Source organism: Tachypleus tridentatus, chromosome 5 (assembly GCF_004210375.1).
Source record: "Tachypleus tridentatus isolate NWPU-2018 chromosome 5, ASM421037v1, whole genome shotgun sequence".
In the NCBI taxonomy this organism is placed as follows: Eukaryota; Metazoa; Arthropoda; class Merostomata; order Xiphosura; family Limulidae; genus Tachypleus; species Tachypleus tridentatus.
In genome coordinates, this window is record NC_134829.1 from 16,840,239 (window position 1) to 16,867,277 (window position 27,039).

Consider the following 27,039-nt stretch of genomic DNA (forward strand, 5'->3'; position numbering starts at 1 on the left):
TATAAAATAGGAAACCTGGAATATTCATCAGCATGCAGTTTGTTTTATTTTCAAACTTTATAAACTAATCATTGTTGTCATCAAGATGTATTCTCTTTGAGCAGTTTGATAGTTACAAACAATTAAAATTAACTTTCAATCATCTAATCTATGAACTATTTTATTTATAGATTATTAGTTTAACCAGCATGCATCCAAATATTGGGCCTCAGTCAGGAGGCACCCATCTCTATTTGAAGGGATCAAACCTTAATATTGGAAGCAGTATGGAAATTTTCTTGGACAGTATACCGTGTAAGGTTGAAAGGTGAGAATATTTGTTCCTCTTGCTTACTATTCTTCATGGACATCATGTTCCTGTATTATAATGAGATATTTTGTACTTTAAGAGGTAAAGGAAACTGTCAAAATTCATTTATAATCACACAATGGTAATTCAGAGAATGTTTCATAAATTAGAGATCACTCAATCATCACCATGTATTTTAAAACTAAAATATGGTGAGTTTCTTTTAGTACAAGTTTTTTCAGAACTTCATTATGTGTGAAACAAAACAAACACATGTAAAGAAAATGTACACCAGGGTTGGCTCTATGGTGGAGTTTTGCCTATCAAGTTTAGATTCCATGCCCACTCCCCAATTTCAGATTCAAATTGATATAAAAGAAGTCAATGACAAATACAAATCAAAAACTTAAGTTATATTACAACTAAAGCTAAACATAATAATAAGTATAGGCTTCTAATGTGTTGATGATAATATAACAGTAACAAATACAAGTTAATTAGTTTTGTTTACCTTTTCCAAATTCTCTCCCCTCCCCCAGTATCCCAATATAACACATGCTGCTGCCAGAACTGTGACCACTCTAAGCTGAAACCCTTTTGGAGATACTCTGTGTGAATTAAATTCAGTATGGTTTGAAATACTGATCAGAGCTCTTCCTATGATTCTGGCTGCTTTTGCTGTTTTTGATAATGAAGTCTGGCCAAACTAAGCATGTATTGGTTCCTCCACTTAATTTTCTTTTTATGATATGGTTTTACTGGATTCATTGTTTGGTTGGTTAATTATCATGCTGTAAAATGAAATTTATTCCAATAAATAATCTACAATAAGAACTGTATCATTAATAAGTATTTGCATATATCAGGCAGATTGCAGGACTTCATTAACATGGCAGAGATCACCAAACTAGAAAGCTCTATCCATTATTCTTAACTGAAAAATGCACACAACTTTCATGTGATTAATGCACTAGAATGTATTGGTTCCACAAACCTCAAACCACGATTCATCGGGCCAAGGTACTTGTCCACATACAGTTTTATAATTTTTGAGATTTTTCCAAATTTAAACATCTTCTCTTTGTTGCCTTTCTAGACTAAAGATTTTCCTGCTGCATGCACCCTTTCAGTTCTTCTTTATGTAATTTGTGTTATCTTATGGAGGGGGAACATTAAAAGCAGTAGTTTCTTGAAGTACTTTAGCAAAGAAGTTACCAGGTTTATGTATATCTTGAGTGAAGTAAGCCTAGGGTACTTAGTACCTAATCTGGAAAGCTTAAATGACCTTTTATGCTTGTTATAGTCATTAGTGGTACCTGCTTCATTGTACCTTTTAAGTATTTTTTGAAATCCAGTTTTTGCAGAAATTTTCTGAAAACTGTAACCATTTTTATGTAAATTGTTTATATTATTCCTTACTTAACCAGAAATTGTGCATCTTGGGGTCATATTTTGTACTTGAAAGTAGAACAGTAATGTTACACTTACATATTAATCTAGTGTCTACATAAGCAAATAATAATTCTAATGATGAAGAGAAAATGTTTTTTTAATACTTTTACTACAGAAAATTAATAATTTTGTGTGATGCTTTTTAATGTTGGATATCAATATAATAGCCATAACATTACAAAATTGAAAAGCTAAGTGCTCCAGTTTTCAGAAACAAAATTATCTATTGTCAGTTCTGACATTCTCACATCTTTTTATTTAGAGTTCATCAAAACCAAATACATGATACAGAAGATTTTTAAGTAAATAATATTAGATTTCAATAATTACCAAATTGCTTTCTGCTGGACACCTTCTGCACAAGAGACTGAATGATGGTCTCAATTTATGCGTATATGTTTATTGATGTAATAATTTTCTGAATTCATAAAGTGAAATGTCTATTTTTACTGATAATTGAGACCTCATTTTCATCAACCTTTTTATTTATGTTATACTTACATTATATTTAGTTTTATGTTCCAGTAATGTATTGATATTTATATGGATTGTTAGAACTCTGGTAGATGGCAGTCAAGTCAGTTGCTACACCACTAGAGCTCCCTCTGCTTGGTACAATGTGACTCAACTGATCTTCCAAGTGGACAATGCCACTCTTACTCTTCCATATCCTTTTCACTACACAAAAGACCCAAGAATTTTACGTATCAATCCCCTGAAAAGCTTTGTGAGGTTAGTTAAAGTAGTATATTTGAAAAGGTGTTAAACATAAATCACTGCTGCTTATTTCTAAACTGAGATTGATTGTGGCTAGTTTTAGCTTTTATTTCATTGAGTTGTGTGTTAATCTATGAGTCATAATACTTTACTGTAGTAAGTAGCTTTTATTAATAAAATTAAATTAAACTTAAGACTTACTCTTTTAAGAATTTTTGGGTAGTTATAACAATCAGGATTGAAATGATTTAGTTAATTCAGGGCCACTTGATCTTAGAAGATGGAAAATCAAAACGTCTGTGTAACTGCCTGACTTAGTAGTTTGATGTATGTGTGTGTGTGTATCATAATACTGCCAGTCTGAAAATGTGATGCTGTTGTGTGTTCATGTATTAAGAATCCCAGATTGTGTTGGACTGATGGTTCAAAAGTAGTAATATTATAAAATAGATGGAGGTTGTCTGCCTAGGCCTTGATATTTGGTATCTCAGTGTTGGTAAGACAATGTGTATTATTGTGTGTTCACATATATGTATATTTCCTAAGATAGTAACAAAGACATGCATTACAATAAAGATAAGTAAATTTATATGCATATCTATGTTAGCAATTTATGTTTGTAAGATAAATTTAAAAGATTCCACAAAAGAAAAATGAAAATATATGATTGCCTTTGAATTTTAGTTATTTTCCATCATGTCTTTAAAATGCCTTTGAACTATTCTATGTTCCAGTGGTGGAAGAAATATCAGTGTTGACGGAGAAGTTTTATCTTCCATTCAACAACCATGGATGATTGTGTTCAAAGAAAATGTTGTGCTTAATAAAACGGTATGGCATTTATCTGTCTAAATTACAGTGGAAAGAAAACTGAACAATTTGGATTAAACTGTCATTTAAAAAAAAAGAAAAGAAAATTGTTTCCCAAACTTGTATTAACTCATTCACTGCCATGAACATGTACATGTCTTCCTTTAGGGTATACATTGCCATTGGAGTTTGTTTGATCATAAAAAAAATAAATATTGTATTTCCCTCAAGCTTTCTAAGTTTCCCAATATCACATTTTAGATAAATAATTTACTATTAAGATATGTGTTTATTTTCTTTTTGGTGGTGTGCCTAAATTACATTTTACACTTTGAGAATTTTTGTCTATAAATGTGCATTAAAATAGTTCAAATGCTAGTTTCATTAAGTTATGTATTTTACTACTAATTCAATTCAATAATGTTTCATTAAGGTTCTATCTCCCATTAATAATAAATCTATATATTCTTGTGTCTTCAATTTTAGTATTTTCTGCACTGAAAATTATAGTATTTGATCAACCATTAACTGGACTCGTTTTTACAACTAGGTACTTTTTTTTTCTTATACATCTAAAATTACAATAATAACAGTTTAGGCTATCAATAAAACTACCTGTCCACCTTGTTCTCATACTATAACCCTTTCTACATCTTATTTTTTTTCTTCATTATTCTGGCCTACTCTGCTGTCTCATCCTACTTTAAAGTTGCCCTTGCAATTGCGTTAATAGCCTTTATTAACAAGCCATACAGCCCCTACCCTGTTTAAATGTAAACCATTTATTCCAAAATATTTTTCTTTCTTATTGAACTGATCCCATAAATCCAGTCAACCAACCTATTCTACCTTATACGCATATTAACCTAAGCCTAGTGTTCAGCCCTTATGACCTACTTATAATTTCACCCCAACAGTTAAGTCTTGGCAGTTTCCTTGACAGATTTAAATTATAATATGGCCCTTTTCTTTGAATGCCTTCATTAATGTCTTGTACTTAATAATTAGCTCCTCTAATCTACTATTTCCTACATCATTAGCACCTATATGCACTACAAAGGTTGTATCACTACTAGCATCCTCTATTGTATTCTGGACTGCATAATCTGACTCTCTTTCTCCCTTACATATGTAAGGGTACAAGTGTCTATATGTGTTACATCTGGATTTTCATAAAGCATTTTACAAGGTGCCACATAAAAAGCTTGTTAATAAGAGTTCTTTACATATATGTAAGGGATAGGTTGGCTCAGATAAAAGATGTTCTAGATAGAAAAAGGGCAGAGGATTGTTATAAATGGAGTTCAGTCAAACTAGATAAATGTTACAAGTGAGGTATTACAAAGCTCAATTGACCTGGGAGCATACAACAAAAACATGATGGGAGACTATATTTGGGGGCCGATACGTGAAAGTGATTTGCATTACAGTTGCAAATCTCGAAAAACTACTCACTTTTAAACATTTTTGTATAACTTTAGTATAAATACATGTAAATCTTGATTTATATGTTGTTTTATAAAGACCTTATGTAAATGAAGATGTGCAAATTTGCTTGTTTTTACATAGAAAATAGGTTAATTTCTAAATTTTATTATCCAAGTCACAAAAGCAAAGTTTGAAGGGAATAATGGCCATTTTCTGTACTTTTACAACATAAGCAATAAAGAAATAACACATACTATCCAGGAACAAAATTTGTATTACGTAGTGTAATCTTAACAGTGTTATGGAAGTAATGGATTTTGGTGTTATTTTATGTATTCCATTGAATAATTTATTCATATAATTAGAATTTAGTAAATAAATCAATGTGCTCTTAATGTTGTAATAATACTTGTGTGATCATTACAGCTATGTACAGTGCACAGCTATAGCCAGTTGGTATGCCCATCTCCAGCCATTAACAGTGAGGTTGAAGGTATTCTTGATAGCCAGGGGAATAAAAGTATGAAATTCACTGACAAGCTGAAATACAGAATTGGCTTTAAAATGGATGATGTGAAAAGTGTGTTAAAGTTGCAGGAAAACTTTCCAACCCTTCACTCAGATATAGTCTATGTTGCTGATCCAGAATTATCTAGTTTCCAGGATGATGGTGTTAAACAGTATAAAGGAGAATCATTAGTAATTGAGGTGAGAAAAGTAAAATAAGATACTGCTTTCACAAAAAGTTATTTATCTAACACTATTGTTAATAATGTTGCATAAGTTGAAATGCTTCCTCAGTAAAGTCCTTTGATGATTATATAAATAAAATATAAGTATTTGCATGTTTTAGTACATTTCATGAGCATGTAATGTCACATTAAAACCTAAGTCACAGTGTTTGTTGCAGGTGTAGCATTCTAGTGATACTTCTTGCTGTGTGAAAGGTTATTTCTAAAACGTTTTTAAAGCTAGTTTGTATAATAGTAAATATTTTACTGTTAAATTATTTATTTTCTTAGCAATGTAAATTTAAAGCAACTATTCATGATTACTTTCAGTGATTATTGGTTAACATGTAAAATTGATTAATATTTATGCATCTTTAAAAAATTTGCCTGGGCCAGTGTGGCAAGGTGGTTAAGGCACTCGACTCATAATCCAAGGGTCATGGGCTCGAATCTCCATCACACCAAACATACTTGCCCTTTCAGCCATGGGGGCATTATAATGTGACAGTCAATCTCACTATTCGTTGGTAAAAGAGTAGCCCAAGAGTTGGAGATGGGTGGTGATGACTAGCTGCCTTCCTTCTAGTTTTACAATGCTAAATTAGGGACAGCTAGTGCAGATAGCCCTCATGTAGCTTTGCACAAAATTCAAAACAAAAACTTTGCCATGGTGGAATAGGTTTACAATGATCAAATTATTAAAATTGTAAGTAACTATTATTTTACTACAGTTAATATAAGAAAACTACTTATAGCACAGTGTTTTTCATACAGTTTTAAGTACCTTGAGCATTTTAATTTTCATTCTTTGGGAATATGCTGTGAACCAAGTATACAGGTGTTAGCCATGCAGTGGACAACACCACTGCTGTAATATTTAGTAACATGGTGTAGCATTATCAATTAGAAAGTGTAATTATACTTCTTTAGTTGTTCTTGAAGAGAAAAATTTATTATGATTTGTCCATTGTTTACTATTCGAGTTTAGGCATTATTCAGTGATGGAATATTTGTTTATTTAGGGAAAGAATCTTATATTGGCTGCTACTGAAGCAGAAGTGAGAGTGACAGTGGGAACCCAACTATGTAACCTTACGTCACTGGCTATGACTCAGTTAGTATGTCTACCTCCACAAGACCAACCACCTATCAGCAGTGAGCAAACAGATACTGATTTCCCTCTGGTTGTAGTGAGTGAATTTGGTTCTAGGAAATTTAATTTCTAGCTGTAAACATAGGTTCCACTATGTAATTAATCATACACATATAAAGGAAGAGAGTGCAGCTTTGGCACATTTTAAATTTCTTTTTAAATTATCCTTTAATTCTCAAAAAAAAGGGAAATGTGGAAGTTCCTTTCAAAAAGAATTGACAGTAAAAGCTTGTTAATGGATCACATTTTTGGAATAGTTTCAAATAAAGTTGAAGCTTAGATTCTGAAGAAAGATGTTTAAAATTGTTCAGTAACTGGATATTTTATGGTCAAATTGAACAATCCATTATTTTGCATCAATTATCTCTGTACATAAGTGTTTTAGCTTAAATCTGTGGGATGGTTTCAGCTTGTGTTTTTAGTGTGCTCATTTGAATGGATATAGTTCTCTGTTGTTGTTTTTTGTTTGTTTGTTTTTTTCAGGTACATATTGGTTCTAACTTGAGATATGACATTGGATACCTACACTATGAGGTAACCAAGTCTTATGAATTTCCAACAGAAGCTATCTGGGGTATTACTGCAGGAGGCATGTTGCTTGTGGTCATAAGTGTCATAATGCTTTTCTTATTACGACGCAAGCATTCTCAAGCAGAGCAGGAATACAAGCGTATTCAACTACAGATGGACACTTTAGAAAACAGTGTGCGATCTGAGTGTAAACAAGGTGAGAAACTGTTTATTGCACATACTGAGTGAAAGGGAAGTAAGGATCACCTCATAAGTGCACAGTGAGGCTGTAATTAAAACTAAGGGATACCATATAGTGTATATCTGACTGTGATCGAAGTGATCTTGAAGAAACATTACTTAGAATTTTAAGTGGTTTAGGTTTTATGACAAATAAAATAAAGGGAACCACATTTTGTTCAGTCTGAGGGTAAAAAAAGGTGAATAACATACTTAATGCAGGGTTAGGCTGTAATCAGTGCTAATTAATACCATTTGGTGTACAGCCTGAGTGTAAGCAAAGTTGAGGAACTATGTAGTGCAGGATAGAATACTAAGTAGTTTTGACCTCATTGCAAGTAAGATAAATGTGATTTGAGAAAATTCAAAATGAATTATACTTAGTTCACCTATTATCTGTAAAAGAAGATGTTAAAAACACATCTTGATATGTTTAAACATATCTAACATTCTAATATCAAGTTATGTTATGACAGCTACATAAAGCTGTATAGTCAGAGGAAAGAAACCAATTTAGTGATAATAAGTGTATTAAATGATACAGTAATAGTGAGATTAATGCAGTAATGAGATAGTAATAATAAAATAAGATGATCTTAAAAGTGAGTTATTTTGTGAAAATGTAAGATTTCTGGCAATAGAAAAGTAAAATTTTCTGCATTAGTCAGTATATCAAAAGTTCTTTAGTGATAGTAAAATGTAGGTTCTAAGAGATAAGCAGGTAAAATTTTGTCTACATGCCAAAGTAAATTTTTGTACTAAGAGCAAAATGTTTGGTGATTGGGAGTGAAGTTTTTATTGCTAGAGCAGAGGAAAATTTTATTGTGATAATAAAATTTCTGTTGTTATGAGAAAGTGTAGCTTTTACAAAACCAAGAATTTTTTTTAGTTATAATTCATTAAAGCCTTTTGCAAAAGTAATGTAGAATTGTTTTTTAGGAAAAGGAAAGCTAAACTTTTACAGTGGTATCAAATGCTTTTGAATTAAAAAAAGAAAATGTAGTGATAAAAATTGTATCTTTTTAAGGAGAGTAAAAAACGACTTTCTTGTAATACTAAACTAACGTCATAAAGGGAACTACTTTTTGTGCAGTCTGAGGGTAAGAAAGATGAAGAATACTACATAATAAATTTAAGTGTGTAGCTTTGTGCTTAAGTTAAACAAATCAAACAAAATTATAAAACAAGGTCATTTATTGGAAAATTCTGAAGTACCTAAGAAAATCAAATAGGTAAATTTAACCTCAGATTTAAACATTTTAGTATAAACTCATCCCGAAAAAGTTTGGTTGTGTAAACGTTTTATTTGTTTTTTGATAGCTGAGTAAGGTTTTATAATGATATTAAAGATGGGTTTAGTCTTCATATTATGACAAAAATATCATCTTTCATTTTCAGCTTTTGCAGAGCTTCAGACAAACATTTCTGATATTAGTAATGATCTTCAAGCATCAGGAATCCCAGTTCTAGACCATAGAACCTTTGTTATGAAGGTGTTTTTTCCTGGGACTTGTGACCATCCTGTATTAGAGGAAAAGGTAAAACCTGTGTTACAAGGTTGTTTTTCTCTAACATTTATGACTACCATACATTACAAGATTAGTTATAATTAACTGTTTTTTGTATTAACAGAAATTAGGATGTGGACTAATGTCTTGACTTTTCTATTATTGTAACCCTTGTAACTAATTTTCATTAACAACTGAAATGTTCCAACTGAAAACTTTTGAGTATATTTTTATAATATTCTTTGTAAAACTAGTGATATATTTTTAATATTAATTAACATGATTATAAAGTATCACACAATTATATGTGTCTTATATAACTAAAAATGTTCATAGTTATTTTGTTTTTGTAAGAATGTAATGGATCTAGGAGTATGTGTTTTATACAATTTTCTGGTTTTCAGGTGACATCCAATGGTTTTATAAGTAATCGTGGAGAGGCTATGACCCACTTTCAGCAACTGTTATATGACAAGACATTTCTTGTCTTATTCATTAATACTTTAGAGTCACAAAGAACCTTTAATATAAAGCAAAGGTGAGAAGTTTGTAGATAGTATGATATAGACAAACTTTTGCTTACTTATGTTCTGTAAATTACTGTATACCATTTTCATAGACTTGTAACCCTGTTATGATGGTAGACAATAATACACTGAGATTATGATACAATGTTTGCAGTGTTTAAATATTTTTATAAATGACAAAAGTATTCTTGAAGTTACTAATAATCATTTAATACTGTATTTTTTGACTAAATACAATAATATCAGGTTTGTTTTTGAAGAAATTATAATCCTGTCATTACTAGTATTTTTTAGTAGCCACATAAAGTATGTAGTCATTATTTTATCACATTTTAACATCCAGCTAACTGTTATAATTTTGAACACTACCCTTAAGATACCCCTTACACTACACACACACACACAGGGGTTAAAAAGAAGCAGAAATGAAATGAAAATTACAAGTGAAATTAACTAAATAAATATGAAACAAGAAAAGAAAGGGAAATTTGTGAACTTATATTTTCCTTTGCAATAACAACCATATTTTTCAGTTTACAAACTATTTTGTTATTATGACAAGTTTATTTCACAAAAAAGTCCAAATATTAGAATACTATTTTAAGTGGTCTTGTGTACCTTTTTTAGAGTTAATTTTGCATCACTGCTGATGATAATTTTAATGGAGAAGATGGACTATGCTACTGAGTGAGTAACGTTTATGTTTGATGTTTGATAGATACTTTATGTCACAGAAGATATGTTAACAAACAGTGGATAAAATATATAAAATGTTTTTGATATTTGTAGATTACCCAACAGAATTATGCATTATTCTTTCAAAATTAGACTCGTATATAGGAGTAACTCTTGTTAAGAACAAACATAAAATTAGGTTTCTAACTTGCATAATTATTTATTGTAATACTAACCTTGCTGATAATATTACTATTATTATATGATGTAAATATATTCATCATGCTACAAGTAAAGGAAATATGAAGATGTGTTTACTTCAAAGGTTGTAACAATTTGATATCAATAGTGGTCATGTTCAGTAGTCTGTATGATCACCTGAGTTGACTAATTAATTAGTGACTTTTTTTAATATAAATACTAATTACAACAAGTAGTTTTATCTCATATTTTGGTTGCTAATCTGCTACCATCTTCAGGAAACTTCTGAAAACCACTCTTTCTATGTTGATGATAGTTGAGATTCAATTCTGGATCTTCTTGCTTGAATTAAAATTTGAATCATCTAACAATTTAATTTTTTTCAAGAGGAATATCCAGGTTTTGCTGACTTCTGTACTAGATTGACTGAGTATATTATCAGTTAGATCAGATGTTCCCAAGCTGTGATTCATAGTTGTACTTAAGGAGGTCTGCAGTAACACATCCAATTTATTAAGTTTACCATTTACTGGAAGAGTATTGATAAAATATAATACTAAGACATTATAAAACTAATATAGTAATATATGTACATATAAATCCTAAATTAATAACTGTAATTCACATAAATTATGTAAATTCATTCTGCATCTGGCACCATTGCGTGCTGATCATTAAAAAGCAAAACAGTTGATTTCCAGTTGGCTTGACATATAAAATCAAAGTATAGAAATATAATAAGTGTGAAGCTGGATATTCATTTGAAACTGTCACACACTGACCTAGAAATCTGTAAAATTGTTTTAGCAGACAAATATCATCCTTCACATTAATGTAAGTTGTAAGATGTAATTTTAATTTTCCATATTTAAAAATCTTTTTGTTGTTCTTTTCTTAAAACTAGAATAAAGCTGTAAAGGTAGTAAAATACATATATGATACATGGTAAAAACTAATGGAAGATGGTCCACCGATACAGTGAAGAAGTTGAAGGGGAGGTCCACTGGTTGGCAAAGTTTTGGAACCCCTAAGTTAGATGGATATAGAAACTTCTTTGTTTTCTCCTGTATTGTTCATGTCCCACTATTAACTTTCAGTATTATTTCAATCTGTCATATGGTCTTCTTTTTTGATATGATAAGATGATGTTACTGAGTCTTGATTCGCAGCCAAAACATTAGAAAAAAACAAGCAGTTATTAATTAGTATCTGGTTACATATAAACTAAAAATTATTTATTATAATTAATAATTAGGTTATTGTGTAGGCTACTAAACATGACAGTAATTTTCAACCCAGATTTATCACATGTAGTCATGTTAAAGATTTGGATTTTTTCAGTTGTTTAAATGTACTTCTGATGAGTTGATGAAACAAAAATTAAGTATATAAGGAACAAGTTTAATCTACACATGTGTTCATTGATTGAGAAAAACCTGAAAAATAGATTTTTTTATTGTTTGTAGTTGCTTACAAGTGATGATATAAAATATTGTGATTAATGTGATATCATAAATTTAATCGTTTTTTGAAGAATATTACAGTGAAAGTTATTAATGTTAAAAAAACTTAAAAATGCTCTTGAAATTATAGTACTTACTGACATACATCAGTGTATGTTTATATAAAGTACAAGAGATTATTTAATAAATACATTTTGCATTTATTATGTAAGGACTGAAGTTGAGGGAGAAAATTAAGTGAAAGTTTTTTTTTTCCATTTCCAATACATCTAACTTAGACTTGTGATACTTGGAAAAAACATGATAAATTTGTAAATTACAAACTTATTAGCCCAGGAAAATGGAACCCTTACTTTCAAAGCTAGAAGTTTCTTACCTTTTAAGGTAGCAAATAACTATATGAAATGTTTTATCTATACAATACTCATCACAGTAACTTGACCTAGCATGGTCTGGTGGTTAGGATAGTTGACTAGCAATTTTTGAGCCCCAAGATTGAAACATGACACAAAACATGTTTACCCTTTCAGTCACAAGTAGTTCTACCATTTGATGGTGAAAGTAGTCTTAGAGTCATTAGTGGGTGATGCTGATTAGCTTCCTTCATTGTAGTCTACCATTATAAAATTAGGGACAGCTAGCATCTTTTAAATACGACAAACAAAGCACAGTAACTCAGTTATAAAAGTGATTTGTCAGTTTATTTTTGTAATTTGAGTATGTAATAAAATTGTAAGATGATATTCAGTTTATTACATATTTTTCTCCTGTATAGTGTTCTGAAAACTCTTCTTAAGCGGCTGGTAGAGAAGTCGGTCACCACCAAATATCCACAATTAATGTTGAGAAGGTTAGTTATTGTATTTTTACATCATTCAGTTTATGAACTTGTGTTAAGGCTATGAAAATCCAAGTAGTATGTGATGTCTCTTAGACTAAACTAACGATCAAAGTTAATGAAGATATCTTGGTAAATAATTCCATTTTGCAATAAAACATTTTAAACACACAAACTTTGCATTTTCAAAGCTTTGGAAAACTGAGTTTTCAAGCAATTAAGAAATGACCATAATCTACTTACTAAAACATTTTGTATATCAGTGAGTAGAATATGAAAATGACAGAAATTTGTTAAAGCACATGATAGATAGTTCAATAGAAAGTTTTTATACTGATTGTTTTCTCACTAAAATTTCATCATTTTGTAGGACAGAATCAGTTGTAGAAAAATTGCTTACAAATTGGATGGCATTAAACATGTACAGTTATTTAAAGGTAAGGTTTGTAAATTTTACTGAAACTTTTGTTTGTAGAGAGAAAGAGAAATTAACTACTGAGTTATTATTGTTAGAAATGCTAGTAGGTTTCTTCAAGTTGGATAACATAGTGAAGATTTTTCATTATCAACTTTTCGTTTCTTATGTAGTTGTTGCTGTAAGATAGCTATGTTTTAATAGCTACATACAGCTATTTGATAAATCTCTAAGTTATGTATTTCTTGGTGCCATTGATTTGAATTAACTAATCTGTTTAATGTAAGAACAACAGATCTGAAACTTTTCATTCAGTGCTGTGCTTTTCATTTATGTAGGAATGGGCAAGCAAAAATCTCTTTTTACTTTTCTGTGCTGTGAAACACCAGGTTGAAAAAGGACCCGTTGATGCAGTGACAAATGATGCGCGTTACTCTTTGTCTGAACAAAGATTGTTACAAGATCACATTGAATATTCCACTGTGGTAAACTGTCCTTAAATGTTTCATGGATCAAAATAATGAAAGTTACTCATAATTTAATGAAAAATTTATTGGATTAAAGAAAACATTTTTAAAAATGAAAGTTAGTGAAATATATAGTGTAATAAACAGTAAAATTAATCAAGGAAGTTTATTTGAACTTAAAAAAGTAATACATTGAAAATCATAGATACAAAATAATAGAAGTAAAAAAGGTTTATCAGTCAGCACAACTTATTAAAGTAATAGAAGTATTAAAATCACTAAGTTAAAATCTCAAAGATTTGTAGTTGTTACTAGAAGAAGTTTTAAAGTAATTGTTATTTTTTGTTAGTAAATTTTATTCTCAGGAAGGAGTATGTATTGATGTGAAAAAGGAATTTTTAAACAAACTATGTAACACATTATGTATGATTGGTAAAAATTATCAGTTTTTGTTCATTAAATGACTTCTAGCTTCAGAGAGATTTTTAAAGCAGGAGAACCACCCAATAAAGTTTGGAGCATTTCTAAAAGTACAGTTTGTGATGAAGGCTTAAAGCCAAAGCATTGTGCTATTAAAATAATTTCAAATATCTCTCTCTTGTAAGAGGCCATTTATAATAAACCTGAACTATGGTTCTTTCAGTATTGCACAGTTAAAAAAACTGAAATGATTAGTTGAACTCAACAGTGATTAACCAAGCAAGGTTTTTCCAGTTCAATGTTAGAGGAATTACACAATAATATAACATAGGATTAGATCACCTGATGTTACCAGATGAAGGTTAATAATTTATTTTGGTTGCTACAGTTAACATAAATTTTATCTATTAAAATAAAAAGTCAATGAAAAAATACTCAAGTACCTAAAGAGAGAAATTTAACTTCTGATTGAAACATTTTAGTAGAAAACCATTGTCATAAAAGGTTCATTATTTAAATGTTTTCTTCACTTAATAAATTGTGAAATGATTTTTAATACTATAGAGTCTTTTAATTGTTACAGTGAACATAAAATGTATCCGTAAAAAATACAACAACTATAAACCAGGTGGTGGGCAGTGCACAGATAGCTCATTGTGTAGCTTTGTGCTTAATTGCAAAGAAACAAACCAAATTACAAAAAAGTAATTCAATAGGAAATGCCCAAATACGTAAATAAAAGCAATACATTTAACTTCTGATATAAACATTTCAGTAGAGACGGTTTATTTAATAAAGAAAACTTTAAACAAATTAAACTTTTCTTTATTAAATAAACTGTAAAATAGTTTGTTTTTTTTAAATATGGAATCATTTTATGTTAATTTCATTTATAAGATATTATTATATAAACTTTGGGTTTAATGTCTGTTTAATGTTTACTTCTAGACAATCCATTTACTTAAAGATAATTGTGATGAAAACGTCCAGATAAATGTAAATGACTGTGACACCATAAATCAAGTGAAGGCTAAAATATTGGATGCTCTGTATAAGAATATTCCATTCTCTCTACGTCCATCCATTTATGATGTTGATTTAGGTGAGAAACCTGTAAGATATGACTTTGAAATAGTTAAATAGGTTCATGTGATCAGTCTTTTATTGTTATACTGTTAAAGCTACATCTGTTTGCCAAATACTGCAAAACTTATTTCATATATCATGGCATTATGATGTAAAAAATTGGAACCCAAAAGTTTCCCATCATCTGCTGTGTATTTATAAATTTAAAGCTCTACACATAAAACGAGGAGACATTTTGTTTCAGGACAAAAAATTGTATACAATGAGTTGAAAAATGTCTTTTTAGATTATACATTTGTTACGTTGCAAAAAGAATTTATTTCTCTATTGGATTCATGATACATATTGCAGAGGGTTGTTTTTATTTTGTGGTATAATTTTATGTACTATTACCTCATGTCTGGCTATTCTTATGTCCCATAACTACATGGATTAAATGTATTAAGTATCTTATTGCAATTCAGTTGAAGCTTAGTGATTTGGAAGTTGCAGGTATTGCTTAAAATTGACCACTTCTTTACAGGTTACATATAGGATCTTTCAAGTGAAGCTATACCTTTCCATAATTACAGAAGCAAGAAAAATTACAAAATTTTAGTATTTCATAAAAGCATAATATCTGTTTTGTTTTAAAACACTAGTAAAGAAAGATAAGGCATGATTCCAGAAAGAAGAAAGAATAACTGAGTTAATGAAAAATGTTAAACAACCTCTCACTGGAATAACTCAAGGACTCAATGATCTATTGCAGTTAAATTAAGAACTTCACTTAAAGCTGTGAAGAAGACACTTAACACTGAATTAAGTCTCTGAAAGTTTTCTTCAAAGGATATGTGGTAGCTGCAGGTTATGCCTGTAATGTTAATTTAAATGCCTGGAGGGTCCAGAAAAATTCCAAATTTAATGGTGCATGCTATATAGACCAATCTGCTGATTTCACTACATATATTGAGAAAACATCATCTTTGTTTAACATGAATTGTGATGAGGTGTGATTGCATTAAAAACAAGTTATTTAGCCCATATCCAAGTTAATTGTCATGGTTTTGTTTAAAAGATGCCAGTACAAACAGGAATTCATAAGCAGACATCTCTTGTGGACTTCTGTGCCTTTTCATGCGGGTCCTTAGAAATCAGCATCCATACATATTTGATATAAAGAGGAAGGTAGCATCAGTTTCATCACAATGTTTAAAGGTTGTTTTTTTTTTCAGTGAAAATTGCAGAGTAGTAGTTCATAACCATAGTTATTATATAGCAACACTACTCATGACAGAAGAAAGGGTTGCGAGTTCATCATACTTTTATCATTACCATAGGTTGTGAGTATATGCAGAAAATTAGACTGACAATTTATAATAAAAATATTAATACTTAACTTAGTATGTTCATTTACAACTTATTTAACAATTTTTAGAGTGGAAATATGAGTGTGGTGGTCACTTGACTTTGGCTGATGAAGACCTAACAACTAAAACTTGTGGCACGTGGCGACGAATTAACACACTGAGACATTACGGCGTAAAAGATTTTGCTGTTATGAATTTAGTTACTAAAGAAAAAAGCTTCAGTTCCAGTAGTAAGTTTATTTTAAACAACTTTTGTTTCCAGCATAAATAGTTTCATGGTTTCCATGTACATAGGTGTGTGTGTGTGTTTATATATATATTATGGACATTTACAGAAGCATTTTACTTATTTCTAAGCACAGATTTCCCCCATGTGTAATTTTGTACAAAATTTAAAAACAGACTTATTTCTTATTTGTGCAGTGATGTTGCTTTGAAGAAGGTTTGATGTCATTAAGACATTGTTTCTTGTCATTTGATTTTATAATGACTAAACAGTTAATGAGAAAAACGAAAGCTGGTTTTTGAGAACCATTGCTCTTCTGCATAACTTGTCTCTTAGCAACCATCTTCCTTTGCTTATTTTATTTGGAAATTTTGTAAGGCCTAATTTTTTGTAGTCTTACAACAGGTATGTTTGCTGTACATATGTACATTGTTCAGTATTATTGCATAGATGCCAACCATTACAATTTGAGCATAATCATTACGATTTTGGTGTATACATTATGACTATATGTTCATACAGGCAAATATTACAACTTGTTGCAACTCCCAAATTATTATATATTATATATGCCTATACAATAAAGTGATAAATTGTTTTGTTCCCCCAGGGCTTGAAAAGGATGAAAAGAAAATTTCTAGTGAGATACAAATAAATTTTGATTATAAATAAAAGACATAGTCCAAATGGTTACTTGCGGTAATCATGTTTGTGCTTGAAATAATAAAAAATATTTGTATCTCCGACTTCTACCAATAGTTTGAGTGCAGTGCTTCTCGATACTGGGTACATGGGGGAATCCATAGTTACATCGTGTAGATGGGTATTTTCTCATTTTCTAAGTGGCATAGAAACACCAATGCGATCATTCACAAGATGGAAAAAAAGAGGCCTTGTTCACCAGATTGTCTTATTTCTGGCAGCAAATCTAAAAGGACTAAAACTGTGAATCAAAAATTTAGGAAAGAGTATAGTGTAAAATATCTGGTCAATGCATCAAAAGTCAGTGACAGTCATGCATTTTGTACAGTTTGTCACATCTATTTTTCTGTGGTGCATGGTGGGATAAACGATTGTTTCAGACATACAAAATTGGTATCTCACCAACAAAAGGTTGGGGTGAAGACAAAAACGATGCAGATAACAACATTTATGAGTAAGAATTCAGAATATGAAACCATAAATGCAGAAATGATGTTCACGCAATTCATCATTGCTCATAATTTACCCATAGCTGTAACCGATCATGCAGGACATTTATTCAAAAAAATGTTTCCAGATTCTGTCATAGCTAAAAAATATGGCTGTGCTAGAACCAAAACTACAGACATTGTACAAGTGTTGAGTTGTGAAAATGACGAAATGATTTCAAGCATACTTACTAACAGTGTTTACAGTTTAGACAAAACACAGTCATAAATGAGCAATTTATAGCAGAAATAAGTAATAATAGTTATAACAATAATATAATAATAAACAGCTTAGAGACGTTGGTCAGGCCTAGTGGTCGCAAATGATAACGTGCTCTGTCTACAATCATTACGCTTAGTCATTTGAAATATTTGGCATCTCTGTTATTGCTTCTGTTAATTGTAATAATGAGAAAGGAAGAAAATCGTTAACTGATACTTGTAATGTTCATGTAAAACTGTTGAATTCTGTTTTTAAAGTTTACTGCATAAAGAATATTGAGAAATCACTTGGATTATGTTAGGAAGAACAAATTAAGTTTTTTGTGACTATGTTTGCATTATATGTTAGGCATAGAAAAGAAAAAAATATTGTAGTTTAGTGTTTCTGAAGTTAGCATTTGATTTGTCATCATAATATAAAAAAAGTTACTTTACTTCTTTAAATATAATATACTGGCAATCCAGTAACCATCTCATCTACTACCTACTTATGTAGGAAATATTGTAAATAACCACAAAGACCAATAACATTTTATTTATTTTTGTAGGTATAGAAAATGCTTCAATAAGCTCTATAACTCCAGTCATCAAAACTGCAGGTGTGGAACAAGGTATCAAATACTGGCACCTAGTCAAGATCATCGATGACCACATGGATCAGAAGAATGACCATTGTTACCTAGCCATAAGACCTGAGGTTTTCCTCACAAGGTTATTGTCTACCAAGGTACTTATAAGAGCCAGATAAAATTACTGATTTAGTTTTGAATGTGCATAGTAATGATACATGTATCTAGTCCTCAAAGAAACAGTTTTCTTTATTACGCTTTTGTAATAAAATTAAACAATAAAGAACACAATAATTTAAAAATATTTTAGGAAAACAAAATATGTTTACATTCATTATTACAGAGAAAACATCTACTTATTTTATGAGTGGTTCTAATTATCATAAATTGAATATTAAGGTGTGATTTATTACTTACAGTAAGTACACATTTGCAACTAATCACTTTGACATTATTCTTGTTGTAATTTACTTTTGAATATTCAGAATGAAAGAAGTTAAAAGAGTGTACTTTAAATAAGACTGTTTATGCTCTAACAAGTTGTATGGAACTTGAAAACCTCTGGTTGTGATTATGAAAACATCTTCATTATAAAATTAAGGTGTTAAAAACGAAATAAAATGAGTCTAATAAACAATAAGAAAAAAAAATCAGAAGCAATGGACAATGACAAAGAAATATTTTTTAACTTTTGGCTATAGGCTTTTGATATTATCTCATACTTTGCACTAGTTATTAAGTATAACATGTAATTATTATAATTCTGAATGCTGTATAAATATCTTTGTGTCTTTTCATTTAAAGTACATTGTTTGTTTATAGTACTGATTCTGCACAGGAACATGAATGGCATTGTTTCTATACCAAAACACTTTCTTCTTCATTGTGGTTTTCTTTAATGTTCATTAAATTAATTAATGAGTTCTTTGAGGTTATTGTTACTGTTTACATACAATGTTCTCCAAGCCATTTTGTAATAAGAATGTGTCTCTCCAAGCTATACAGCTAGGCAGCTTACATGTTTTGTAAACTTTATATTGTTATATGTTACTCTGTTGTATTTGACTCCATCTGAACTGCAGTGATGGTCAAGTTCTTGAAGAAATTGCAAACTGAAGCATTTACCATTAAATTATTTCTGTTTATAATGGGTCCTTTTTAATATTAATGTATACTGAGTAAACTTCATCCCACAACCATTTTAAATTATAAATGTTCCATGTATATCATATAGAATGTATGATTATTCTTTTCTTCACTGCAAGTATGAAATTTCTTTAAAACACTTCACTGACATCAACTTTTTAATTATTCAATTTTTTAGATTAGCATTTGTTATCATATTAGGTTATTTATTGGGCCAATACCTGGCATGATTTCTTACTGCAAGTAAAGTAAATTCATTGGTTTGTTATTAAGATGTGTGTATACTCTTTTATTAAGTTTTAGTTTTGTTTGGTGACAGGGAACTGTGCAGAAATTTATTGATGATTTCCTATCAACAGTATTAACCATTTGTGATGATTTTCCTCCTGCTGTAAAATGGCTGTTTGATCTTCTAGATACCACTGCAGTTCAACATGGAATAACTGACCCTGAAGTTGTTCATGCCTGGAAGAGTAATTGGTAAGATACTGAAAGATGAAAAATGTTTTGAAATAACAGTTTTCACAAATAATTTAAGTTAAGAGAATTTAATGGATAAGTTTCTAATCACATATAAAAGTTACAAAACTTCTCTTAAATAACATACTAATCTTTTGTTTAAAGTAGAAAAATGTACGACTTTTACTACACTTAATGCAGGATAGTCTTTACAAGTAACTTTACAAGTTACTTCAGAGGATTTAGTATACTGTAATAAAATGCTTTTGAAGCCTCACCACATCTTGTAATCCATATATTTACATGCCTAACAATGCTGTATGTGATGACAATGCATCTTGAAAACAATTTTGCATTTTGAAAGGCCTATATTGTAAGGATTTCAAAGCCAGACCTCACCACTCCTCCATGCATGTTTTCCATAAACCATAGAGCATATAGAACAAGTCTTGGAGCACCCATTTCAACATTATGATCATACATGAGGTATATGATAGTTAAATATGAAGCATAGCTAGAATCTTTCATGTGATAACTTCATATTCTGTTGTCCTAATTTCCAGACAGAGATACTTTGAATATGCTGTGTAGTGTTGACTGGGAAAAACTAATAACTTTTGTGCTCATGGATTTACAACTTTTCTTATCACCGCTTACATACGACACATTGCAAATCTCTTTCTGGACAGTTCTACTGCCTCAAAATTTTTCATACTTCTTTGTACTCCAATTCCATAAGCGAAAGAGAAATCCTCATCTTGGAGGCTCAAAAGCCCAGCATGAATACATGTATATGGATAATTTTTGTTGGAGAGGTTGTTATATATACTTCCTGAGAGTGACAATTTAACAGTGGCATGGCATACAAGTTAAGCACCAAACAATGTCATGATGTAGTTCTAATGTATTCAGTTTCACTACAACTTTGTCAGCTGTTATTTCCATTTGTAATAATAATGTGAATGAAATAGAGCCTTTAGTTCAAAGAAATAATAATGAAAGAGAAATATGACCTTGAATTAAGTGTAATGTAGTGGAAAGAACATAATCATAACTGAAGTGTAGTAAAAAATGTTAAAAATCAAATATAGTAATTGAAGCCATTGGTATTTGTGTTTCTGATATACTTTTTTTATTCAATAATTCTGAACACAATTATTTTATTTTTACAGTCTAACCTTGAGGTTTTGGGTAAATTTCATCAAAAATCCAGATTTTATTCTGGACATCAATAAAACTTCACTATTAGATTCCTGTTTCTCAGTCATTGCTCAGGCACTCATGGATGCATGTTCTACATACGAACATAGGCTTGGAAAGGTAAACGCTGTGTTTTACATGAGATTATATACTGTAACTCTACTTCTTAAACCTTGTTATGTCATAGAGACAACTAAACTAAGTATAATACTGATAACCGTATCTCAGAATTGTTTTTTGATACCTATAAGTATCATAGCTTCTGCATTTCCATTCAAATTATAGTTGAATATTTTCTTACATGTTAAGACTAAATAAGTAATTATTCTTATGCATGTCATAGAATAGCTAATATTAAAGCTTATGATTGACTATTATTGCAATTAAAACAAAAATTTAGTAGTTTGAAAGAGCTGAAATGTTACTGTATATGTTTTTTACTCAGCACCATCTCAGACAAAAAAAGTTTGATTTCTTGTTAAAAATGTTTCATAAAGTGATTACAATTTTGTGTGAAGTATAGATTGATTGTTTAATCCAGTAAATTCTTTGTTGCCTTATTTGTGAAATTAAACTAAGTAGTTTATATTTTAAAACTTTTCACTAGGTTATAAAAATACACACTTCAAATGATGTGAATTATTCAGCCAGTTTACAAACATATAGTTTAAAACTGTTGTAAGGCTTCTTTGATGTAATTAATGTAAATTTAGTGACTGTGCCACTTTTTAATAGTCCAAACAATAAATTGTTTTTAACACAAAGTTTTGAAAGTCATTCTGTTGTTGGATAATACTGTAACAATTTTTACACAGCAATGCACGTGTTGTACAAAGTGTTTTTTTGTATATCTGTAGTGTAGTAGCTGGTGAAACCTTGTGACTGTTAATTGTCACTTATTTTAATGCCAAAATCGATTAGATTACCCCACTTGAATTAGTTACTTTCCCTAAGTCCTAATGATAACACTATATATGGCATACAGTTTAGCAATTAATGAACATTGATTTTGTATTGAGCATAATCAAACTGCTTTAAATTTAGAAAAAAATTTTAGAAATTATGCTAAAATAACAAAAGAAATATTGAAGGAAGAAATACAATTTCTGTGGCTTTGATATGTTTTTATGTATTTAATGGAACATATTAAACACTGAAATTTTTCTTTTTAGGACTCCCCTTCAAATAAGCTTTTGTTTGCTAAAGATATTATTTCTTACAAAAAAATGGTAACAAAATTCTATGAAGAGGTAGCACTCTTACCCCATATTCCTGAGCAGGAGGTTATTGCCAGTATGCAAAAGCTTTCACTAGTGAGTATAAACTTTCTCAGACTTTATTTTGAAATTTTAAATAAATGTGTTTCCAAAAAATTATACAAAAAATGTCAAGTGATGGGTCTGTTATTTTTTAACCATAAAATTATAACCATTAGATAATGATTCATGATTCTTATGTACATAGGCACACTATGAGGAATTCAATGGTATGAATGCTGTAAAAGAACTCTATAGCTATGCTGAAAGGAACTTCAAAGAGGTATTGTGAAGGACATAAGCTTGTGTTCTTAAACGACAATTGACGTAATGAATTTATTTTACATTTTACTGAAATAATGTAAAGTAATTGCTAGCCCTAGTTCAACTTTCAATGTGATAAATGAGCATACACTTGTACAAGAGTATCATGTTACAATTATTTCTCTTTTTTCTTACCACAATGGTGCTATTATAACATATTAAATAACTCACAATAGAAATTGAAATAGAATTTGCAGGATATTTGTGAGTGTGCTTTTTGTTATAGAAATAACATATCAAGGATAATCATGCACCCACAAATTTGATTGGAGATATTAAGTGGGTGCTTTATATTTCATTATTTATCTGTGTAGGTTTCTGAGGCCCTAAGATCCAATCCTCAGTGTGATATGTCAAACCTAGTACAGACATTTGAAACTGTGATGTGCACGTTACAAGGAAAAGAAGATCCTACATGTTGAAGAGAACAAGTAAAACAAATTTATTAAAGGGTGCTAAAACAAACTGAGTTTAAAACTTTTTATATATCATTTTGTGTGTCAAATTACCATAATCATTCCAGTTATATTAAGGGTGAACTATGCAAGTTATGTGTAAGCAAGGTGATACCAAAATAACAAACAACAGTAACAAATCAAAATTTAACCAAAAGATAGATATTGTTCTCCTATACTTGTTAATATGTAAAAACGTGTTGGAAAAAGTGTGCATTGAAATTTATCAAAACATTCCAATAGCTAAGAAATACAAATATCAAGGATTTCACCAATATAAAATTTCTTTCTTAGTGAGACTACCAAGTTAATGTTTTTATTATTTTCTTGACTGTAATGGAATAATGAAGTACATGCTTATAAAATAATTACCAGTGCCTGTAGAACTGCCAAGAGCTTTCAGGGACCCTGAGGAAGTGAAAGGATGTGCCTCTCCCTCTTTCAGTCAATTTCTTCTCTGCTTTCTCCATTGCCTTCTTCAGGCATTATGTCCTGGGTAAATCTCCCATCCCCTCTACTCTCTCTGTACTGTAACACAATTTTTCTTACTGCAATGTAAATGGGATGTTTGTACATGTGTAGAACTATAGCTATATTAATTATTGTGTATCATATAGGTATGTTTGAAATACTGTGATTACTGAACTAAAGAAAATTAAACCAATAAGCATTTTTTGTGTAACATTGTTTGATACAACAAGATATTTTTGAGTTAATGTTTTGGAATGTGGGAAAAAGCTCTTGTGTGTGGACATACTACTTATAAAAACATTTCTTTAAGTGTATATAAATTGTTTTAGATGTCATGTTATTCTTGTACAAGGTAGGTTAACAAAATAATTATTTAAATTTTTTAAAAGAATTACACACAGATTATATGCCTGTGATATTGTTTTTAGTATCAGCTGTCATATTTTATATTGAGTTAGAGGTAAAGCCCTTTGCAAGCTATTTAAAAATGGTTAGCTGTGTTGTTTCAAATATTGTAAAAAAAATTATGTGCATTCAATAATGTTTTATCCAATAATGATTATCACATGTGATTAATGTATGAAGTTTATTCCTTCCTATGACTGTTATGATAATTATTATCAGCCATCCTAAAATGTGTGCTCATTATTTTTAGTGTAATATTTATTGCAAGTTACAGCATATATATTTATGGTTTTCTAGTTAGATATATAATTAATATCTAACTTTGGCATCTTTGGGTGAAGCATACTTAATGCACTTTCATAACAAAGAAATTTGTTTCAAAGAGAAGTATTTTCTTTGTTTTTATTATACATATCATTAGGTGATTTTTTTTCATCCTATTTTTGCCAAAACGTAATTCTGTAATTGCTCTGCTCTGAGAAGCGAACAACTGTTGCTTCAAAAATATTATCAGTCTTATTGTATATAATATATACATGTATATAATATTTTTAACAGGTTTATCAGTAACATAAATTTTCTATTAGATATGATCTGACTTGCATACTTATGTTTCAGAAATGGTCTTTACCAATTGGAGACAACAAAAAACAAAAAAAAATGTATGATTCAGCTTGGTTAAGCATGCAAAATGAATGTTTATTTTCTTATTGTTTTTTCACAATATGGAGACTATTGAATAAAAGCTGCTGCCACCTGGTAGTAATAATTTGTCATTTAATTCGTTATTAGATTTATTTCTCAACAAATCAAAGACGATATTTGTATTCTAAAAGGAATGAGTGATAATCTTGACGCTAATAGTATATAAAGAAGATATTAGGCTTAATTATTTTCAGCAGCGCACTTTATAGCCAATATGAATATATTTAAATATTTTTCATTATAGATGCTACGAAGAAGTTTATTGTATTTATACTTTTTAAAATTTATTTTTATTTGTGGTTTATAGCTTACGCTTCACAGAGTTTGACATTCTTGGCAGTATTAACTAGGTTTGGGGACACGAAGACATTTGATCCATAAACATAGTATAAAAAAAATGTACTGAGTAGACCAAATATGATTAATTTACTGAACAAGCAAATACAGAGAAATCGCAAATGTATGTAATATTCAATTAAGAAATAAGATACGAAGAAAACAAACGAAAGAAACAACAACTTTAGTTTAAACAATTAAAGTTAATACTCTTAGTAAAGTAGACCTGTAGATATTGATAGAATCTAAAAAAACTTTATCAAAATACGAACTCTCACTTCACATCATAAACTATTGCAGTACATGTTCATTTCTAATATAACGCCCTCTACCCCCTTCCAATAATTCTACGAAAGATGATGAAACTTTTTCTGTCACAAAACTACATAAGGTGCGAGTACTGTTGGTGCTATTCGAACTTGAATTTAGGTTTTGAAATAGAAAATATTTAAAAATTAAACTTTCAAGTACTTAGTTTTTAGTGCAAGTGGAATTATCAGCGCTTCAAAATAATTACTAATTATTGAAACTTCTTCTGGAACAAAGTTTTTTGTTGTTTTTTTCAATTTTGTTACTTAAATAAAATAATTTTAAGATGAAGTAATACAATTTTAAAAGTTTTCTTTTGCCTAAGAAATCATTGGAGCAAAAACTTGCTCCATGATTTTACAGTTTCTCAAGCGAATTCTGTTTTTTATATCACAACTTTTATCATGTGCAACGTAATAAAAAACGGTGTATTAATTGATCAGTAACTCTACATCGCCCTCTGCTGGCACCAAATATTATCTATTTCGTTCATATTTCGTTTTATTAAAAATTCAAAAATATATTGAACTTAATATCGCATGAATTCTTCTTTCTTAATGATAGATATCCAACTATTTGTTTATACTATTGATCGTCAAAAAGCATTCCATTTATTGTTTTGTTAATTTATTTCAAAACTTGAAAAGAGATTTTAGTTTCACATTTGAAGGTTTTTGTTTTGTTGTTTATTCATGCGAGATTTCTAGAATTAGAAAGTTTATGATTGAATAAAAGAATTTTGATGCCGCGTTAACAAATTTATAATTAGTGTAATTTACAGTGAATCCGGAACTCCAAGGTTCAGGTACCATTGCTGCAACTCGTGCACAGCACTTTGGAGCCGTGGATGCGTGAGAAGAAAGGAAATTAAATCCTACTATATAATTAGAGAAGTCTAATAGTTTTGGTAGTTGGTACTGTTAGCTAACTACCTTCCTTCTACTGAATTAACTAAAAATTAATGTGAGCTAACGCACATATTATTTGTATAGTATTACACGAATATCAAAAACCAACCATACGTCGAACAGCATGTGAAAACCTTAAAGTTGTTGCATTATGGTAAATGTCGACGAAACGGATTTTGTAACGTTTCAGTAAAATATTCCGTCCATTTATTTTCCTTATAAACAATAATTTACTAAAATCAAAATATTAAAACAATGTGACACTCTATATGAAATTCTTAATTTTTCAAAAGCGCATCGTTTTCTTGATAATGTTGCAAAAAAGACGATCTGTAGTAATTCGGGGCCTAGCAATGGGATTAAGATTTGGGCTTTGACTCGGCCATTCCAGGACTCTCCATTTCTTAGTTTCCGGCCAATCCTTGGTGGATTTACTGGTATGTTTTGGGTCATTGTCGTGTTGCAGAGTCCAGTTCCGCTTCAGCTTTAATTTTCTTACAGATGGACTCACATGTTCCTCAAGCACTCTCTGATACACAGTTGAATACACAGTGGATTTTATGATTTTGAGCTGTCCAG

At 30.0% G+C, this 27,039-nt stretch overlaps 1 protein-coding gene across 8 annotated transcripts in view; it reads left to right on the plus strand.

Moving 5' to 3' along the window:
- Positions 1 to 24,981, plus strand: part of LOC143250611 (plexin-B-like) — a 73,862-nt gene extending 48,881 nt beyond the window's left edge. For 5 of the 8 annotated variants that reach the window (XM_076501432.1, XM_076501431.1, XM_076501429.1 and 2 more), the window contains 20 exons: positions 171 to 307; positions 2,297 to 2,473; positions 3,193 to 3,289; positions 5,123 to 5,404; positions 6,450 to 6,617; positions 7,064 to 7,307; positions 8,729 to 8,868; positions 9,243 to 9,376; positions 9,993 to 10,052; positions 12,480 to 12,554; positions 12,913 to 12,979; positions 13,296 to 13,442; positions 14,793 to 14,946; positions 16,348 to 16,509; positions 18,466 to 18,644; positions 19,952 to 20,112; positions 21,264 to 21,411; positions 22,464 to 22,604; positions 22,756 to 22,830; positions 23,186 to 24,981. In XM_076501432.1, the coding sequence (XP_076357547.1) occupies positions 171 to 307; positions 2,297 to 2,473; positions 3,193 to 3,289; positions 5,123 to 5,404; positions 6,450 to 6,617; positions 7,064 to 7,307; positions 8,729 to 8,868; positions 9,243 to 9,376; positions 9,993 to 10,052; positions 12,480 to 12,554; positions 12,913 to 12,979; positions 13,296 to 13,442; positions 14,793 to 14,946; positions 16,348 to 16,509; positions 18,466 to 18,644; positions 19,952 to 20,112; positions 21,264 to 21,411; positions 22,464 to 22,604; positions 22,756 to 22,830; positions 23,186 to 23,293 (2,856 nt within the window). In that variant the 3' untranslated portion in view covers positions 23,294 to 24,981. Of the gene's footprint in view, positions 1 to 170; positions 308 to 2,296; positions 2,474 to 3,192; positions 3,290 to 5,122; positions 5,405 to 6,449; positions 6,618 to 7,063; positions 7,308 to 8,728; positions 8,869 to 9,242; positions 9,377 to 9,992; positions 10,053 to 12,479; positions 12,555 to 12,912; positions 12,980 to 13,295; positions 13,443 to 14,792; positions 14,947 to 16,347; positions 16,510 to 18,465; positions 18,645 to 19,951; positions 20,113 to 21,263; positions 21,412 to 22,463; positions 22,605 to 22,755; positions 22,831 to 23,185 lie in introns of those variants that run through there. The other 3 variants (XR_013028251.1, XM_076501433.1, XM_076501435.1) reach the window with 3 other exon arrangements.
- Positions 24,982 to 27,039: the final 2,058 nt, after the last annotated feature.